This window comes from Thamnophis sirtalis, unplaced genomic scaffold (assembly GCF_051295495.1).
Source record: "Thamnophis sirtalis isolate CommonGarterSnake01/CBP01778 unplaced genomic scaffold, rThaSir2_p1.2 scaffold_13, whole genome shotgun sequence".
In the NCBI taxonomy this organism is placed as follows: domain Eukaryota; kingdom Metazoa; phylum Chordata; class Lepidosauria; order Squamata; family Natricidae; genus Thamnophis; species Thamnophis sirtalis.
This window is the reverse complement of record NW_028261393.1, coordinates 44,764,298-44,784,925: the sequence shown is the minus strand read 5'-3', so window position 1 is coordinate 44,784,925 and position 20,628 is coordinate 44,764,298. Positions and strand designations below refer to the sequence as shown.

The following is a 20,628-nucleotide window of genomic DNA, read 5'->3' as shown; positions in this document are numbered from 1 at the left end:
TCCCCATTTTTCAGTCTCCCCTGGAAGGAGACTTCTTTTAGAATTTACATGTTCATCAGATTCTGTCCATGTCTAAACACATCGGTGGGATCTACTTTTCCACATACTTTAGGAAATTGCTTACAAAAATGTGCATATTGAGGAAGGAGACATGCAAAAAGGTACATATGTATGAAAATAAATGTGAAGAAAAAGAAATTTGATTTTCATTTGCAGAAATTTGCTGGCAGGTCAATAAGGCCAATTACATGCAAATCAGAAATATATAGCCATCCCTTTATGCCTCTTGCTGAAAAATAGCCCGGGGGCTCCTTGATGTTCTGTGAGCTTGGTTGTTTGCAAATGTTTCATTATTCAAACTAGGTAGCATCATCAGATGTTACCTAGTTTGGGCAATGAAACATCTATAAGAAAACCTGGGCAGGGCTAGTCTAATGAAGAGAAGGACTGGGGAGACATGATAGCAGTCTTCCAAATTTGAGGGGCTGCCACAGAGAGGAGGGGGGTGGTCAAACAGAGGTGGTATTCATCAGATTCTGGCCAGTTCTAATGAACTGGTAGCAGACATTTTGAGTAGTTTGAAGAACTGGCAAATACCACCTCTGGACGCCCCACCCCCAATCTATTCACTGCCTCCTGAGTCCCATCCTCCAGCTGTGTCTTATTTTGTTGCCCTGCCCAGAAGAACAGAGCTGGAAAGCAGGTTGGTGGGGTGGGGAGGGAATGTGGATTTTGCAATATCCTTCCCCTGGAGTGGGGTGGGAATGGGGATTTTGCCATATCCTTTTCCTGGAATGTGGTGGGAATGGGTATTTTGCAGTATCCTTCCCCTGGAGTGTGGTGGGAATGGAGATTTTACAGTATCCTTCCCCTGGAGTGGGGAGAGAATGGAGATTTTGCAGTATCCTACCCCAGGAGTGGATAGGGAATGGAGATTTTGCAGTATTCTTCCCCTGCAACGCCCACCAAGCCACGCTATGACCACCAAGCCACCCCCACAGAACCAGTAGTAAAAAAATTTGAATCCCACCACTGGTGCCAAGCTATTTTCCAAAGTACCTGAAGGCCAGACAAGGAATAATGGATGGAGACTGAACAAGGAGAGATTCAACCTAGAAATAAGGAGAAATTTTCTGACAGTGAGAGCAACCAACCAATGGAACAGAAGTTGCCTTCAGAAGTTGTGGGAGCTTCATCACTGGAGGCTTTCAAGAAGAGACTGGACTGCCATCTGTCAGAAATGGTGCAGTGTCTCCTGCTTGGGTGGGGGATTGGACTAGATGACCTACAAGGTCCCTTCTAACTCTTTTGAACTGTTAAAAAAAACCAAGCTCAGAGAGCATCAAGGGCCTCTCATTTCAACCCTGAGCTGCAAATATTTGCCTTTATCGGGGAAATGGCCTTCCATCCCAAGTTACTATGGTGAGTGAGTTGGATCAAGATTAGAGCAGTGTTTCTCAACCTTGGAGACTTGAAGTCCACAGGACTTCAAGTCTCCAAGGTTGAGAAACACTGGGCTAGAGTCTTGAGATGGCATTCTGGCATCTAAAAGATGGCTTGTAACGATACAAACCCCATTGTCATAAATGCTCAAGAAAAATGACGTGATGAACGGGTCGTATGGTTCACCAGAAAGGATGGGATGAGTTTGAAGGAAATAAGAGTCCTTTTCATGTCTTTTATTGGACTGTTATTGGGTGAGAAAGACACTCACCACGACTACCTCTCTTGTACATGTTTGGCTCCTTTGAATCTCCTATCCAGCTGTATTCTGTTGGCATAGAAACTGGCCTCAGATCACCTGTGAAAAGTACAAAGAGGAACCAATTAACACATCGAGATCCATTAAAAGGAGGATTACGCACATTAAAAAGATGGGAGACAAGTTAAATTAAGAGGAGCAACAGCTGCCGGGCGCAATTAATAAATCTTTGCAGTTTTCAGAATATGCTGTAATGGACAAAGTGTACAAGAGGAAACAGCAGATGTTCCTCCATTGGGATCTTTCCTGCCCAGGACAGAAGGCAGTCTTGGTACATGCGATTCTGGCTTGGTCATGAGGACAAGATGAGACAGCAATTCAACCCGAGTGTCCATTAGACCAGTGGTTCCCAAACTTGGCAACTTTAAGACTTGTGGACTTCAACTCCCAGAATTCTCCAGCCAGCAGAGCTGGGAGTTGAAGTCCACAAGTCTTAAAGTTGCCAAGTTTGGGAACCACTGCATTAGACCTAATGGTGAGGCTGGAAAAAAGAGCCATTGTCCTTGATTCTGGATACTCTTGACATTTCAACTCAACGCCGAAGTTTTTGACCATCCATCCTGTAGGGACATTGTCATTGTAGAGCAGAAAGACAAAAGGGGAAAAAATGGAGGAGTTGCTCAGCTGCTTGAGAAGAAGACATCTTAGGGATCTACTAGTCACCATTCCAAAGTATAGAAAGTTGGCACCCACCCCTCTCTTAGAGGAATGAAATATTTTGAGAAATATTAAAAAGGCAGAACATTGCATTTCCCTAAAGGAGAAATAGAGAAACATGCCCTAGGAAAACAGCCCCCACCTTCCTTAAGCAGATGTCAGCACTTAAGAGATAACGGGATAGATAGCGCCATTCATAGGCAAAGCAAATACCGCAGGCAAAAATCCACTCAAGGAAGGATATTTTGAAATTCCCTGTTTGAAGAAAGGTAGGATAAGACTTCAGTCATAATAGGAATTGCCCAGCACCCTTTCAGAACATAAGCTCACTACATTGCACAATCTCCTAAGGACATTGCATCAGCAGCCCAAACTTCAACCAAACCAAGGGAGCTCAGGCAACCTACAGAGCCACCTATGACCCCTACAGCAGCCAAGAGAATACATGTTGTTGCACAGGAACAGGAAGCTCAAGTGCAAAGCCCAAGAGAATCTCAGCTTCCATCTTAAAGTGTTCAGACCTTGAGAACATTTTCACTGACAGCCCTTTCTTCTGTTAGTATCTTGGGGTTGCACTTTTATGATCCCTTTTATGCATTGTGTGAACCTATTTTACTCCATCCTTTTGGTATTTTATAGTTGTAGATTTGCATAAAGCGTTGGTCGCTGATCATAATAAACGTGAATTTTGTTGACAGCCCAACTTCTTTGCTATATATCCATGCCTTGCCCTTTAAACTTCAGTAGCTAATCAACATTGTTGGCTTATCTTGACTAAGTGTTGAACTAGAAACATGGCCCTATTTTCAGTTGTGTTTGAAGCTGGTGAGCTTGGATGCATTATCACATTGCCAAAAACCTGAAGGTCAAGAAAATATAGTCTAAACTTTCCTTTTTTAAAAAAAAAATCCTCCTGTTCCTGAAATTGAATAGAACAGCGCTTCTCAACTTTGGCAATTTTAAGCTATGTGGATTTTAATTCCCAGCTTGCTGGCTGAGGAATTCTGGGAGTTGAAGTCCAAACGGCTTAAAGTTCAAAGATTGAGGAATACTGGAATACTGTAGAAGCTTAAGAAATCAGAAAACTGTCAGGAAAGATGGTTTATGCGGTGAAAGGAGGAAGACAAATGCACATCCCCTGATGACAACTAATATAAAAGATGATATTATGACCTCACATCCATCACATTAGTCATTTCACTGACCTGCTCATCTCTTTTGAAAGCAATTTTGCAAAGCATTGAAATTTTGCTGCCTTCAAGAAGGATGGAAAAATGGCACCTGACATTTTTCCTCCACTCTTTCAAAAGTTTGTTACCATCTCCTTAAGAAAGAGGGGGTGTGAATGGGGCTTCCACTGCTGCTTAAAATCTGATCGTTCCATCCTTCAAATGCTCAGATGGATAGCAAGAAAGGGGTGGAGGCAGGGGTAAAATGCGAACAGTTCACACCGTTTTGTGCAAACCGGTAGGGAAGAAAAGCTTGCGAGGATTGTGCGACTCAGCTGTGAGCTGTGCGATCATCGGAAGCTTTTTAAAAAACCTTTTAAAGCATTTTTTTCCTGCCTATTCGCCTGAACCAATAGTAAAAAAATGCTTTAAAAGTGGGAATTTTTTTTTTTAAATATACACCAACAATAATAAAAAAAGAAAGGGAAAGAGGGGGAGAGAAAGAAAGGAAGATGGGGGAAAGAAGAAAGAGGTAAGGAGAGGAGGATAGAAGGGGGAGAAAGAGAAGGAGAGAGGGTAGGAAGGGGAAGAGGAAGAGCAGGAGTAGGAGAAAGGTAAGGGAAGAAGGGAGGAGAAGGAGAAGAGAAAGGAAGTAGAGAAGGGAGGGAGGGAGAAAAGAAAAGGAAAACAATGATGTTACAAAAGAAGGAAGGGATGGTAAATAAAGCAACCCAAATCGTACATTATATCTTATTAAATGAAATAATAAATGTATAAGGATGATAAATATAAAGAAGAATACCAATTATGTGAATGTATACTTAAAATGTTATGTAAGAGAATAAAAAAATAAAAAAATCTTTGGGGAAAAAAGGTCCCCGTAATCGCATGGCACAGCTGAGCCTTCCCCCCCCCACTTCTTAAAGCATTTTTTACTACCAGTTCGGGCGAATAGGTAGTAAAAAATGTTTTCAAAATTTTTAAAAGTTGACCACACCCACCCAGTCACATGACCCCCACCAAGCCACGCCCCACCAAGCCAGGTCCAGAGAACCAGTGGCATTTTTTTTTACATTTCACTATTGGGCGGATGAGCTTGAAAGTTACCTGTAGAGAGGAATCATGCCTGTGGATGAATCTTGAGGATGTAGATCAGAGGTGGGTTCCTACCAGTTTGCCCCTATTCTGTAGAACCGGTTCGTCAAATCTACCGAACCGGTTAGAAGAGGTTCCACCAGTGGACCCGGAAAGCAGGCCACACCTACAGAAGAGGTTCCAAATTTTTTTTGAAACCCACCACTGGTCCTTGGATATGATTATTCTACACTATCATGCTCATATTTATAAAACTCAGTGCCTCTGTGAAAGGTAAGGATGACTACTGCGTTTGTGGTGCAATCAGAACATTGCGTGTGTTGAAGTTGTTTTAATGCAAACCAAAGATGCCTTTTAAAAAATAAGTTTACATCATATTCTTATGCAGGCCAGTGCTGTGTGTGAGGTAATTTAAGGTGGTTCTGACAAGTGTCGTCGGCATCTTCATATCCGGTCACATGGGCGGCAAGCCACTCCCATCCGGTCACATGGGCGGCAAGCCACTCCCACAAAGGAGGCCACACCCACAGAGTAGCTTCGAACAATTTTTGAAACCCACCACTGATGTAGATAGTGTCTTGGCGGGGTAAAACAAAGGAGGTGACATAAAACCTTAATGAGGATGCTGTGTGTATACAAATGGTTCACATTTGTGCTGTCACGATATCGTGTGTGCTCCAGCACTCTTGCCTTCTTCGGAGGGCTAGTGAAGAAAGTTAGTTCCTGCCCCTCTTAGAAGAATGAAATATTTTAGGAAATATTAAAGAGGCAGGATATTATATTTTCGCGCGCTCCCGCTACAGAACCGGTGGTGAAGAAAATAGAATACCATTCCTGGTAGGAAGGCAGGGGGAATAATGCCACCCTCTAAAGATTTCAGGCTGCAGCCATGGAGATAGCTAAATAGTGGCAGTTTATTGATTTGTGACATATTCACAGATTCTTTTGCCTATTAAATAAGACATTCTTAATTCAGACTGTCATTAAGCATTCTGGAAAGCTCAGGGTGTTTTGACCCCCCCCCTCCCCGATTCTGATTGCAGTGTTCTGCTGTGTGATGAGAGCAATTATAATTTATTTATCTGCCTGCTTTATTAAAATGAACTTTGCAATAATCAGTGACATATTCACAAAGAGGGGATGGGGTGGAATTTAGCAAAATGACATCTGGATTCCTGCAGCTTTATATTGCTAAATGTGCAACAAGGCTGGTTCTCAGTTTTAGAAACGCAGAAATAACATACAGGTAAACTCCTGCGAGTCCCTTGGACTGGAAGGAGATCAAACCAGCCAGTCCTAGAGGAGATCAACCAGATCTGAGGCCAGATTCTGAAGATGAAACTCAAATACTTTGGCCACCTAATGAGAAGGAAGGACTCACTGGAGAAGAGCCCCATGCTGGGAACAATGGAGGGCAAAAGAAGAAGGGGACGACAGGGAATGAGGTGGCTGGATGGAGTCACTGAAGCTTAAATGGACTCAGGGGGATGGTAGAGGACAGGAAGGCCTGGAGGAATGTTGTCCATGGGATCGCAATGCTTCGGACACAACTTCGCAACTAACAAGAACAAGAAATCCTTGACTTACAACAGTTCCTTGAGTGACCACTCAAAGTTAACAACAGCCCTGAAAAAGTGACTAATGATAGTTTTCACTCTTAATGACTCTTACAGCATCCCCATGGTCACTTGATCAAAATTCATTTGCTTGGAATCTGACTAATATTTATGATAAATATATTTATTTATTGGTTGCAGCATCCCGGAGTCATGTGACACCCTTTTGTGACCTTCTAACACGCAAAGTCTAGTTTAATGCAAAAAAACTCTAGCAGTCTTCCGATATCTCAGGGGTTGCCCCAAAGAAGGAGTTAAGCTATTCTCCAAAGCACCTGAGGGCAGGACAAGAAGTAATGGGTGGAAACTAATCAAGGAGAGACACAACTTAGAAATAAGGAGAAATTTCCTGACATTGAGAACAATTAATCAGTGGAACAACTTGCCTCTAGAAATTGTGAATGCCCCAACACTGGACTTTATAAAGAAGAGATTGGACAGCCATTTGTCCGAAATGGTATAAGGTTTCCTGCCTGAGCAGGGAGTTGGACTACAACAGGAGTCAGCAACCCACCACTCTGGAGCCGCATGTGGACGTTTCATCCCTCTGCTGTGGTTCCCTGTTGCTCAAAATAGGCATCACAACCGCCAATGTGTGATACCCACCAGCACACGATTTATTGAGCTTTTCAACCCATGGTAGACCAATCATGGATAAATCCAAGAAAAGAAATGTTTCAGAAGAAAACAGAACATTTAATTCAACTACCTATGCTAGTTCTATGGCCACTCAGGAAATAGTCAGGCATGGGAAGGATTTTGTGGCTCCCGGTGTTTTCTTTTCTGTGGGAAACAGGTCCAAATGGCTCTTCGAGTGTTTAAGGTTGCCAACCTAGAAAATCTCCAAGGTCCCTTCCAACTCTTCTCTTCTCATCTCTTCCCTTCTCTCTCTTCTCTTCCCTTCCCTTCCCTTTCCTTCTCTTCTCTCTCTTCTCTTCTCTTGTCCTGTCCTATCCTATTCTCAAAGAGTAAACAGCTGAGATTGTGGGTGGGTATCCCAAAATTATGTGATTATGGAACTGTAAAGGAAGGTTGGCTGTTGGAATTGTTCAAAACTGGGATGTAAGTAGCTCTGAGGCCTGTTATAACTTCAAATTGTTGCTAAGCCACCGGTTGTAAGTTGAGGACTATCTGTCCATGATCAGGATTCTCTTTACCCACATTTCCTCCCCTGCAGATATTTCAGGTTTTTTTTTAAAGTAAGTAAGTTTTGTGTGCTAAAAATAACTGGCAAATGCAGTGCAAGAAATCCTAGACTGCATTTCTGTTTCCATTCATAAGATAGAATCAAGAAATGGATGGATGATGGTCCTTTAGAACAGAGGTGTCCAACCTTGACAACTTTAAGACTTGTGGGCTGCAACTCCAAGAATTCCTCAGACAGCCATGCTGGCTGGGGAATTCTGGGTGTTGAAGTCCATAAAGTTGGACACCATTGTTTTGGATCGACTCAAAATATACCATTTTGAAAGAAGTCTTGGGGGAAAATTCACTTATCCCATCCTTTTTTCTGAGAAAGCTGTGACCTATGGTGTTAGATGTTCTCAACAATTGGATCAAGTTCAGAAGTTTTAATTGGGGTTGTTTTTGAATCCCCACCCATTTAAACAAGCAAAAAATGACAGACAGTGAATTAACAGATTAACAGAGTTGGAAAGGACCTTGTAGGTCATCTAGTCCAGTCCCCCACCCATGCAGGAGACCCTACACCATTTCTGACAGATGGCAGTCCAGTCTCTTCTTGAAAGCCTCCAGTGATGAAGCTCCCACAATTTCTGGAGGCAACTTTTCTTCCATGGGTTGATTGTTCTCACTGTCAGAAAAATTCTCCTTATTTCCAGGTTGACTCTCATATATATGTGTTCAGATTCATCATTAGATTCTTAGGGTGTAGCGTTCTCTGAACTTGGAATGTTTGATTGACAGATGCTTCATTACGTGGCTAGGTAGCACCTTCACTGCTATTGTTATGGAGATGTAAGATTTGATCAGTTGTGGATCGTATAATTCCCATCTTATCAAACTTGTATATAATTGGATGGGCCACACTGTTGGGCATTGTTTTTTGTTATGTCATTGACACATCATTATCTGATTGTTGTTATACAGAGGCAATGCCATCTCTTGCTTGTTTGGGCATTAATTAATAGTTTGTAGGTAGAAGGAGGTGTTACTGAGATCTGTCCTTGTTTCTCTTTGATCATGGGAAGAAATTACATGCTCAGGCAATGAGATGCCTGCAGATGACAGCAAAAATTAAGAGAACCCGTACAACCTATCTACAGCTGACATGAACCCTTCACAGGTGCGGTACTTGAGGTGACACAAAATCTAGAGAGTGTTAGATTAGGAAATTAACCAAAGGTCTCTATTTTTAAAATCACAAGTTAGGCGTTTCACCATAATCTAGGACATTTAATTGGTGAGTTTCAGCCGTTTTCCCATACAGTCAGGAGGGTGAGCGAGGTGTTGATAAAGTCATTTTGTTTGCAGTTGGAGTGTGAACCAATCCATATTTGTATTATTAAGCTAATCACTCAAACAAAAACATTTCCCTGAATTTGGCAATACAGTTTTATATCGAGCAAAACTCTCAAATGAAAAGATGTAGAGCTGGAGAACTGGGGGCCAGATTACAGAGGCATTTCAGGCCAAGCTTTACTTTTAAAAAGAACTCAAGAACTATGCTCAATAACTGTCAAATAATATCCAATATGAAGCGAAGTTTTGTTGTCCCGCTTTGATTTCTGTCACTCTCTGTCCCAAGCAGAATTAGTGTCATGCCCACTCGCTACACACCCCTGTTTGCAACCAGACAACAGACACAGGGAGGGAAAGTATTGGAAGACAAGGGAGGCTCGGGAGGGAATTGAGGAATGCAATGTAGCTTGGAATGGTCCCAATGCTGAGAAAACTCCAAGGGCCTCTGATTGTTCGCAAAACAAAATGAATGCAGTTGATTGGTGGGCAATGAACCCTGAGGAGGTCCAGGGGACAAGGGGGATTTTACTTATGCTGGTTTTCGGGCGAAAACGTCAGAACTGGCTTTGCTACTTCTGTGCCTATGTGGAATTGTACTCTTGGAAAATAACGTCTCAGAAGTTTCTTTTGCTGCATTTACCAATGGGGACATTAGCTGCATTGTAAAGCTATTGCAAATTTCCTTTGCATCCAACTATATATTTTTGGAAGCACCTTGGGCTTGACCTACTTACAAGCTTTCTTTAACATCTGCCAAAGGAGAAGATGCAGATGTTTTCCCCAAAGGCATGGAGATATACTTCCACATCCTTATTACTTTTTTAATCTCCATGTTACATCTGGATCCTGTTCTTCCTGCAAAAGCTCAGGGCAAGGTTTCTGACCTCGGCTGATCTTCAAAAGCTAAGTAATAATGTGTTGGATTTGGGGTGGCCAGAAAAACTGCAGAGTTGTAGATTAGACTGTAAAATTTGGAACACGATCAGACTGATGTTTTCTTCCTTGTGGAGATTTGGTCCTTTCCTTTTTGCTTTTTAGCATCCATGTGCCACTTTTCAAAGGGCAACAGACTTTCTTGGTTTTCCTTGAAAACATTTCACTTCTCATCTAAGAAGCTTCTTCAGTTCTCCAGTTCAGATCTGAAGAAGTTTCTTAGCTGGGAAGTGAAACGTTTTTAGGAAAAAAATGCAAGAAAGTCCAGTTGTTTTTTTTGAAAAAAGCATCTTTGGGACAACGATGACCCGGATGACAGAGAATCTCCACAGACATCTGCATGGAACTATCAACGATTGTTATCTATATCTGAGGCGCAGTGGTTAGAATGCAGTACTGCAGGATACTTCTGCTAACTGCCGACTGCCTGCAATTTGGCAAATCAAATCTCACCAGGCTCAAGGTTGTCTCAGCCTTCCATCCCTCTGAGGTGGGTAAAATGAAGACCCGGTTTGTTGGGGGCAAGATGCCGACTTGGTAAACTGCTTAGAGAGGGCTGTAAATCATTATGAAGCAGAATATAAGTCTTAAGTGCTATTGCTACTGCTATATCACAAAGAGCAGGGGTGGCACAGTGGTTAGAGGGCAGTTCTGCAGGCTACTTCTGCTGCCTGCCGGCTGCCTGCAATTTGGCAGTTTGAATCTCACCAGGCTCAAGATTGACTCAGCCTTCCATCTTTTTGAGGTCGGTAAAATGAGGACCCAGATGGTTGGGGACAATATGCTGACTCTGTAAATCGCTTAGAGAGGGTTGTAAAGCACTGTGAAGCGGTATATAAGTCTAAGGGCTGTTGCAGGGGTGGGTTGCTGCCGGCATTACTTCCAGTTCAGTGCGTGGGCAATTTTGTGCGCGTGCCCAGGCTTTGCTAATGCGTGCATGAGCAGTTGCCCATAAATAGTCTGCACATGAGCAGAATATTAAAAAATGGGGGGGGAAATGCCAAGCTGACTCGGGAACTGGTTTGAGGGCATGGCAGGCCTGGGTCACTGCTGATTCTGGTGATCCAGGCCGGCAAACCACTACTGGTTCGGCTAAACCAATCCGAACCGGTAGGAACCCACCTCTGGGCTATTGCTATCATTCACTCTGCCCACTGCCAGCAGTTCAATCGTGACTGGCTCAAGTCTTCCATCCCTCCGAGATCAGTAAAATAAGGACCCAGATGGTTGGGGACTCTGTCAACCACATAGAGAGGGCTGTAATGTGGTATATAAATCTAACTGCTATTGCTATTGCTATATGCTGACAATATCCAACTGTATAGAGCTGCCTCTGGAGATAGAGGAAAGGCCATCAGTGTCCTAATCCAGTGTCTGGAGGCTGGATAAGCAAAAGAGTTTGAAACTGAACCCAATTAATTTAGAAATGTTGCTTGTTTACCACACAACCTCAATGTTTCTGTTGCGGTATCTCGATAGCTTAGCACTGTCTCTGAAACAGCACATCTGTCTCTCGGGGACCCTCCTGGTCTCATGGCAACAGATGAAAACAGAGTTAGAGGCTGCGGCCAGGAAAGCTTTGTTGATGGATCGGTTGCAGTCCTACCAGACCTGCGAGGACCTCGTAATTATAACTCATGCTCAGATCATTGTCCATTTGTACTAATGCAATGCTCTCTCTCTCTCTCCATGGAGTAGCCTTTGAAGGTTGCCCTGCAGCTTCAATTGACTCAGAACGAATACTGGGCTGCACACATCTGCAACACGGACATGAATATTAACACCTCCGGCCCTGGACTGCTTCCTTATTTGCATCTGAGTACAATTCAAAAGTGTTGCTTTTAACCTTTCAAGACCTAAAGGACCTGGCAGTACTTACGGAACTGGTCGTTTTCACCAGGTCTCCAACAGCTCATTATATACATGCAGGGGTGGATTTCGGCCACCATTACTACCAGTTCGGTAGTAAAAAAAAACATTTGCTTCGTGGGCATGCACGTTTTCAGTTAAAATGACTTGCGCATGCGCACATTAAAAAACAAATACAAATAACATTTTTAAATGAAGATTATTCCGCTCGTGCGCAGAACAGAAAATCAAGATGGCGCCGGCAATCATAGAACTGGCATGATCACATGTCTGCCGGAGTTGCTACCTATTCGGACGAACTGGACCAAATGGGTAGGAACCCATCTCTGCATACACATCTGGAGAGCCTTAAACCAGTCATCCTCCCCCAATTCTGCAAAGCGTGTGGGGTGAGGCTCAAAGGTAGTGGTGTGATTCAAATTTTTTTATTACCGGTTCTGTGGGCGTGGCTTTGTGGGTATGTCTTTGTGGGCGTGGCAGGGGAAGGATACTGCAAAACCCCCATTCCCTCCCCACCCCATTAACCAGCTTTCCAGCTCAGTTCTCCTGTTCAAGGCAACAAAAGAAGATCAGGGGCGTGGCCAGCCTATTTGCCAGTTCTCCGAACTACTCAAAATTTCTGCTACCGGTTCTCCAGAACTGGCCGAATACCACCTTTGCTCACAGGCCATTTTGGCTTGGTGCCTTTGGCACTTTGAAAGATCTCCCACCCATACCCCCTCTGGTTTCGGTGTTCTCCTAAAGTCCTAAAAAACCGAAGCTTTTGTCAGCGAGCCTTTGAATTGTGGATGCTGCCGGTTATAGCCCAGTGCATGCTTGGATTTGTTATTTGATTATCTCGTTTGATTTGTTTTTTATTGTGGACATTTTATTCTTTGTACTGATGGAAACGGTAAACCTCAGAGAGTCTCTCTGCAGCAGGGATAAAGCCAATAAACAAACAGGAGGATAGCAAGGCCCAAAGAGACACATTCTCACAAACAAACAAATCCTCATTTCCTTAGTGTGTTAAGGATCTTCATGCTTCAGGTCTTCAACCCCACCCTGCCTTTGTAGGAATCCAGGGAAACAATTCCCATGATAGCGCATCATGTTTTCTGATTAATATCTCTAACATTTGGCGATGGAGCATTTAAAATATTTATGTTATATTTTGCAAGCACCTACTGTTCTGACCTAGGCTTCCCAAGAGCATAAAGCAACTCCTTGTCCCGACAAAAAACCCTTGTATTAATTTTCTGTAAATTATGCTTGTTCACATCCAGCAAAGTCTTTCAAGGGAGGATTTACAGTCACAGACCTTATCTGGCTTGGAGAGCTGCCAGGCCGATATCTGCAAAACCTGGCAAGGAGTCTCGGAGAGAAACAAACCAATTAAGCAAACTAATTGTCTCCTTCAAACTCCACTCCCCTTTTGCTGCTCTTTTATTTCCTCTGGGAGGGGCCATTGATCATCCACCTGTGGCCTTACTCCCAAGTCGACCCCTGTTCTTTAGTTGTCTCCTTCATCTGGCAACTCTGCGCATGTGCACACTGGGAACAGGCTCCAGCTGTTCGTCTGCCTCACTGATGTCTGACTCTGAAGGCAGCTGATAACTGGCATACGGCTCTGGCCTCTTCTCTGCCTCCAATGCAGAGCCCTCATCAGAGCCTTCCTCAGACTCCAGGACTGTCTCATGTTCCTCCTCAATCTCCTTATTGTCTGAATCTGCTGCCAGCTCCGCTGGCCACTGGTGGGCCACAACACCTCTAACTTCACTAACTGGTGCTTAGCACGAAAGACATAGTACCCAAAACTAAGAAAAGAAGGAATCTAAGCATGGGAATTTGTTTTGAAGAGCAGAATTTGGATACTACAATCCACTTTTGGTCTTCCTAAAACTTCTTTCATTTCAGGACTGCATTTAAGAGCTTGGGGAGAATCTTAGAAATCTCCTAGAAATCCACTTCTAAGTTTTGCAATTCTCATCAACGCTTTGCAAAAACATCCACGGACCCAGACGGACAACCTTACTACTTCTCAATATTTGGGGTGAAGATACGTCAACCTTTGATTTTAAGGACTTGGATATAGGGAAAACCTTTGCCAGGTCTTTGTTAGCTCACTTCTCCCCAGAAATGACTGGAAAAGGACAATAGCTTGATGTTTAGAAGACTGTAGCATCTTCAAGGAACTCAAAGAATGACCCCTGTCCAGAGGTGGGCTTCAAAAATTTCAGCAATGGGTTCTCTGCCTGGTTGCTGGGTGAGTGTGGCCATGGCGGGCGTGGCCTAGTTGGCCTCCTGCACCATGGTGGTGGTGGGCTTTTGACCTCCCCTGGGCTCTGGAGGCCTTCTGGGAGGCCCATTTTCCCCCTCCCAAAGCCTCTGCATGGGCCCTGCCCTCAACTTACATCCACATGGAGACTCCTGGGGGGGCGGGGAGAGGCAGGCGGGGCCAGCCAGGGGTGGAATTTGGAGGTTCTCCAAACTGGTCATAGTGTTAGCTACAGATTCTCCTGAACCCGGGGAGCAGCCCACCCCTGTCCCTATCTGAAACTAAGAGCGTCCACCTACTGTGCTGCAGACATCCTGGGAAATCTCCAAGAATTCCCAGCTAACCAGATCGATAGTTATGGTGGCTGGAAGAGTTGCAGAGCCAGCCTCCCTAAACACGTCCAGATTGGGGGGGGAAAAAGATGGCACAGAAAGAAAGATTCAGAAAGGCCAGATCCAGCAAGCATACCATGCGTGGGTGTCTTTTCTCTTCTCCGCACCCCTGTCACTCTACCTCTTTCGTATTCAGAACTCATGGGATGATCCTCGCCTTCAATTAACGTGTAATACTTTCCACTTTCTTGTTCCAGGAAGTAGCTTGGAGATTCAGAACCTTTCATGGCAGACTTCCCAATCCCGTATTTGCTGATTTCATCACACGACACAAGGCCAATGTCATCCCTAAGAAGAAATGAGAGAAATGGCAAGAATGGGAGATACAATTCTAGCTGCTGTTATTATACGAATAATCAAATATATATTCTCTTTGCTATATTTCTCTGGTAAAATACCCAACAAAAGCAATATATTTAAAATCAATATATTGTTGTGTCAACTTCTCCAACCACATACACATTTTTGCCCAATATTTTCTTGCTTCTACACATGCCCACCACATATGATAATAGAATCCTGGTGTCTGATGGCATTTCCAACACTTAGTTGATTTTGCGCAAAATTGGAAAATGGAAAATATTCCCCTCAGAGCGAGCTTTCCCCAGCAGCTTCAGCTCAGCCAGAGGTTGTCTTGAGTTGACCATGTTTAAGAGAGTATATTCTTACTACTATTAATTACATTTAATTTGTGGGTCAAATTGTCCTCCCACTTTATTACTGCAAACAATTCCAGAGCAGGATTAATTACAAACAACTTATATCCTGTTAAAACCAGCGCAACATTCACAATCAGTTTAAAAAAAAAAACTCTTGATAAAAATGCTATAAAATGACTTCAAAGCAGCCTCTAAAAATTCTAGATGGAAAAGGCATGGCAGCCTCAGGTTAAAGTGAAAGCTACTGCTGCTATAATTTTAAAACTCTTCCCGAATCAATAGATTTCAAAGTGGGATTCAAACATTAAAACAATATTGAAAATGGAACAAAAGGGGAAAAAAAAACCTTTAAAATCCACAGGTCAAAAATTCACACACATTCTTTTCACATTCACATTCTTTTGCTAAGAGTAACACTTCAGAGGAACTCAGATTACTAATGAAGTTAGCTGTGAGTAAAGGAAGGAAAAACTTGGTCCGGAAAAATGCAACAATTTGAGTTTAAAAAGTAATCCTGGATTAAACAGTTCATCTAGACTACTGTCTCTCACACTTGGTCACTTGACGACAGATGGACCAATTTCTAGAATGTTGACTGGGGAGTACTAGAGAGTTGAAGTCCACACATCTTCAAGGAACTAAGATTGTTGGGGGCAATATGCGGACTCTGTAAACTGCTGAGAGAGGGCTGTAAAGCATTGTGAAGCGGTATCGTTGTGGCCCATTGGCCACTGGCCCCTCCACAGCTGAATCAGAGGAGGAGGAGGAGGTGTGGGAGTCAGGGACAGCATCAAGGCAACCTGAGAGCTCCAAGAGAGAAGAGGGAATGGAGCTGTCAGAGATGGAATCAGAGACGGAGCCTGTCCTGTCCATCAGCCCTCAGATGGAGAGTCAACAGCCCCCAGGTCTGGAGTGGCTGATGAGGAAGAGGAGGAACAGCTGTATCCAATGCCTGACGTGCAGATGCACAGAAGGCAGAGGAGAGGAGAGCAGTGGAAATCTATAAGCCAGTCCTTGGGAAGAAAGAGCCACCACTGCTAGCGAGGTGCCATCCTAGCTCTGGGGATAAAAGGCAGGGGGCAGAGATGAATAGATGTGGCAGACAACTATTCATCTCCTGGCTGGACGGACTTGTTAGCCTGCGTTGAGAGAGAAACTTTTTGCGGGCACTCCTAATTAAAGGAAACTCTGAGTTTACTTCAAGGGTTTGTCATGTTTGGGGAGCTGGGTCAGAACAGGTATATAAGTCTAAATGCTATTGCTCTTCTTCTAAACATCCAGGGTCATCACCAGCCCTAGGCAAACCTACCTGGGGCCATAAAGTCCTGACACAGGGGAGAAGATGAATACGTCTTGCAGCGTCGAGTTGTCCATTTTGGAGTTCATACCCATTGTGCTGGTTGGCGTGGTGAAACTGCTCGTTGGGCTGGTTGGAATCACAGGCTGAAAAGGGGGTAAGAGCAGAAAGAGAGAAAAAGAGAAAACGACATAAACTACTTATATGTAGCATCTCCCACGTTATTTCACTGCAACAAACTTAACGCATTGCCCCAAAGTTGGCATGAGAAACACTCCCACCTTCTGGATAGATAATAGAAAGAAGGTCTCTCCAAGAAATATAATCCATTTGACTATTTTTTAACTGGAAGCCCTTAGTTATTTAGAAGTGGCCGCTGTAATAGAAGCAAATTATTATTTTTGCTCCGGAGAATAATTATTTATGCAACATGAGCACCCATACACATCTATGCTCAGAGACTTAATCATGGGAAGCAGGAGTTGGCTTGTGGCTCTAACACACTGTGACTCAAGAAGATGGACCATTAGTAGAAATCATCTCCACTTCATACAATAATCGGAAATTGGAACTCGGTGCCTAAAGGGGATTGGTCACATTGAAGCTTAGGCAGAGATGCATAAACACCATGAGTTAATTTTGAAAGGGACTTTTGAACGAACTCAACACACCTCTTTCTTTAAGATATTTAAAAGCAGGGACACTTTGGGAATAGGATGTGGCTTGAACGTATTGCCATCGCCATTCATAAGCATTCCTATTAAAGTTTCTCACAAATTAGTCTGTGAAACGTTTTTTTCTAACTTTTTTCTAAGTTTTCAATTTCATAATTCCTTCATTTCCACCATCGTAGCTGCTCTTTTTTTCCCCTTTGAAATATAATTAATAGCAGAAATGGGCAGGAGAAACTCACTTCTGGGTAATAATGCATTTAGCTTTGGTCACCACAATGTAAAAAAGATGTTGAGACTCTAGAAAGAGTGCAGAGAAGAGCAACAAAAATGATTAGGGGACTGGAGGCTAAAACACATAAAGAACGGTTGCTAGAATTGGATATGTCAAGTTTAATGAAAAGGACTGGGGACCACATGAGAGCAGTGTTCCAATATCTCAGGGGCTGCCACAAAGAAGAGGGGGTCAAGCTATTCCCCAAAGTACCTGAGGGTAGAACAAGAAGCAATGGATGAAAATTAATCAAAGGAGAGAAGCAACCTAGAACTAAGGAGAAATTTCCTGATAGTTAAAATAATTAATCAGTGGAACAACTTGCCTCCAGAAGTGGTGAATGCTCCAACATTGTACTCAAATCAAACCAAACCTTTATTGTCACATGTGTACAATGCAGTGATGGGTTTCTATTTTTTTTACTATCAGTTCATTCATGCACGCTCATGTGCTCGCAATGCATGCGCAGAAGCATCTGGGCGGGAGGGCGGAGCCTTCTGCCGCCGCCGCCACTACCGTTTCGCCCGATCCGGGCCAAACCAAGAGCAACCCACCTCTGGTACAACGTACAAACATATGTACAATGAAACTGAATAATTTTTTAAGGTGCACTGTTTCTTGCCTGAGCAGGGAGTTGGATTAAAAGACATCCAGGGTCCCTTCCAACTTTATTATTCTGTTATTTTCCTGAATATTTTGTGACTGTTCTCTGTTCTCTGATATTTTGCCCTTCTAGTTCTCTTTCACGAAATAGAGTTAAAGGGAGCCAAAGTAACTGCCTTTAATTTTAGGGATGTGTGGATAGGTTTTAACACTGAGCATTTCAAGAAACTAATGAATATGCCTTTATAAATATATCTGTAGCCAACAGGGCTTAATTTGGAGATTTATTCCTGCCACACCACATATTCAAGCATAAGTTTTGGATTTGGAAATGTGTTGCTTTTCTGCTTACCCAAAATCAAAGTTAGGCACTAATTGTCCATGAAATAGCCAATTCCCCTTTCCATAAATATTCATAACACCGTGGAATAATTCTTTAGGAGTATTTCTGTCTGAAGTCTGCTCAGCAATAGCAGTAGGGTGATGAAAGTGGGTTGTGGGGGGAAAACTCTCAGAACTTATTTTGGAACCAAAGGACTACTAAAATTCTATGAAAAGAGATTTAGTCAAGAATCTATTTTGGTCCTGTGGCATGAAATCAGCCCACTCTCACTTTTCACTGGCTGGTCCCACCAGAGGTGAAGGCTGCAACCTTAAGATAAAGGTTATTATTATTTTTTCTAATTAAAATTGGATGACATCAGTCAACAAAAACAACTTTGCTGTCAGAGAATAATTACTCTTTGCTCTTAAAAGTAAGGTAAAGGTTCCCCTCGCACATATTTGCTAGTCGCTCCCGACTCTAGGGAGCAGTGCTCATCTCCGTTTCAAAGCCGAAGAGCCATTGCTGTCCGAAGAGGCCTCCGTGGTCATGTCGCCGGCATGATTAAATGCCAAAGGCGCACAGAACACTGTTACCTTCCCACCAAAGGTGGTTCCTATTTTCCTACTTGCATTTTTATGCGCTTTCAAACTGCTAGGTTACCAGAAGCTGGGTCAGGTAACAGGAGCTCACTCCATTACGTGGAGCTAGGGATTTGAACCGCCAAACTGCTGATCTTTCTGATCAACAAGCTCAGTGTCTTAGCCACTGAGCCACCATGTCTTTGCTCTTATGGGAGCATTAAGACAAGCCAAAAAACCAGTGGGAAATGCTGGGAGAGATACAGAAGAGATATCAAGATGGCTTTACTAAGTCTTCAGCCCAGCCCACCCATGTGGGGTTGTGTGGCTCATAATTAAAACATCACTAGCTACAAATGAAAATGGCCATTGAGAAGATAGAGTGGAGATACTGAAAAGGTCAACGCTAGAAGCAAAGGATGGGAATGACAAGGAAAGAGATTTATTTAACATAGACGCCAGAAAGGCTAAATCTGTTAGAGATGCTGGAATGGTGTCATTGCGTCATGGATTTTTGCAATGCCAAGGAGAGTCAAACTTTCTCAATCTTGGCAACTTTAAAAGCCTGTGGACTTCAAAACCCAGAATTCTGCATGCTGGCTGGAGAATTCTGGGAGTTGAATTCCACAGGCCTTAAAGTTGTTAAGGATGAGAAACTGGACTAAAGGGGTTTAAACAAGTTAACAGGGTCAGAAGGGACCTTGTAGGTCATCTAGTCCAACCCCCCACCCAAGCAGGAGACCCTATACCATTTCTGACAGATGGCAGTCCAGTCTCTTCTTGAAAGCCTCCAGTGATGAAGCGTCCACAACTTCTGAAGGGAAGCTGTTCCATTGGTTGATGGCTCTCACTGTTCTCCTTATTTCCAGGTTGAATCTCTCCTTCCTTGTTCAGTTTCCATCCATTATTCCTTGTCTGGCCTTTGGGTGATTTGGAAAATAGCTTGTCTCCCCTGGTCCTTTTCTTCACTAGAAGCCACTAGGGTTTATTAGGGTCTCTAACATCCCTTTCGACAGCAAATGTGGAATAAAACTGATTATAAGCATACTTTTGAGATCTTTGTTCAATTTCATATTCATTATTAGGTATCTCTTTGATTCACTGATTCTATGGGGGTACTTCTATCCATATCTTGCAAAGGGAGAGGTCAAAGGAATTCTAAGATATCAGGTGCTATTCTTGCCTTAGGCCCAAAAACTGGCTGGGTGACTTTGGGCCAATCAACAGGAGACAGAGAATTCTAGTCCCGCCTTAGACATGAAAGCTGATTGGATGACTTTGGACTAGTCAATATCTCAGGTAAGCCCACCTCGCAGAGTTGTTGTGGAGAAAATAGAGGAAGAGGTAGAAGATTTATCTATGTTCGTTGCCTTCAGTAATTTCTAAAAATATTTCTTTTGAAATTTTTTTTATTTTAATTGAACAAAAACACAAAAAAGAATCATCCTTCATTACATCTTGTAGAAAGCATGTCGATTGCTTACAGATAACTTTCATGCATTTCTTCCACAGTCATTATTTATAGTTCATATTAGATTATACACTTTAAATCAAAAATCTTTGTATATTTTACTATCAGTGTACCACAATTCTCATTTGATTACAATTATTTAAACGTGCTTTTACCTCAAATCATTCATACTCAAAGACACAACCACATAATGGCATTCATTAGCTATTTCAAAAAATCCTCCAATAACATTACACCTTTATGACATCTTCTAAGTAAAAGTCAATTAATAAAGTTTCTAAACCTTCCCCCACCCTCTCCCTCCAACTCGCTGTTTAGAATTTGTATCCAAGTTGCTTTTGTCAATCCAGAACATGTATATATTATTAAACAATATCCATTGACATTTCCTTGTTGTTATTATAATTGGCTAAAAATCATTTACTATTTATATCCCATCTCCTCTCATCAGACACCCCCCCCCAAAAAAAACCCTTACACCTTTATGACAAGATCTAAATAAAAAATTGTTAATAAAAT

The 20,628-nt window shown here is 42.8% G+C and overlaps 1 protein-coding gene across 1 annotated transcript in view; it reads right to left on the bottom strand.

Moving 5' to 3' along the window:
* LOC106548733 (connector enhancer of kinase suppressor of ras 2) overlaps positions 1-20,628 on the bottom strand; it is a 217,428-nt gene that overhangs the window by 90,128 nt on the left and 106,672 nt on the right. Inside the window, exons 10-12 of the mRNA XM_087727105.1 lie at positions 16,200-16,333; positions 14,308-14,519; positions 1,715-1,801 (exon numbers count right to left, since the gene is read on the bottom strand). Of these exons, the coding sequence (XP_087583231.1) occupies positions 1,715-1,801; positions 14,308-14,519; positions 16,200-16,333 (433 nt within the window). The remainder of the gene's footprint in view (positions 1-1,714; positions 1,802-14,307; positions 14,520-16,199; positions 16,334-20,628) is intronic.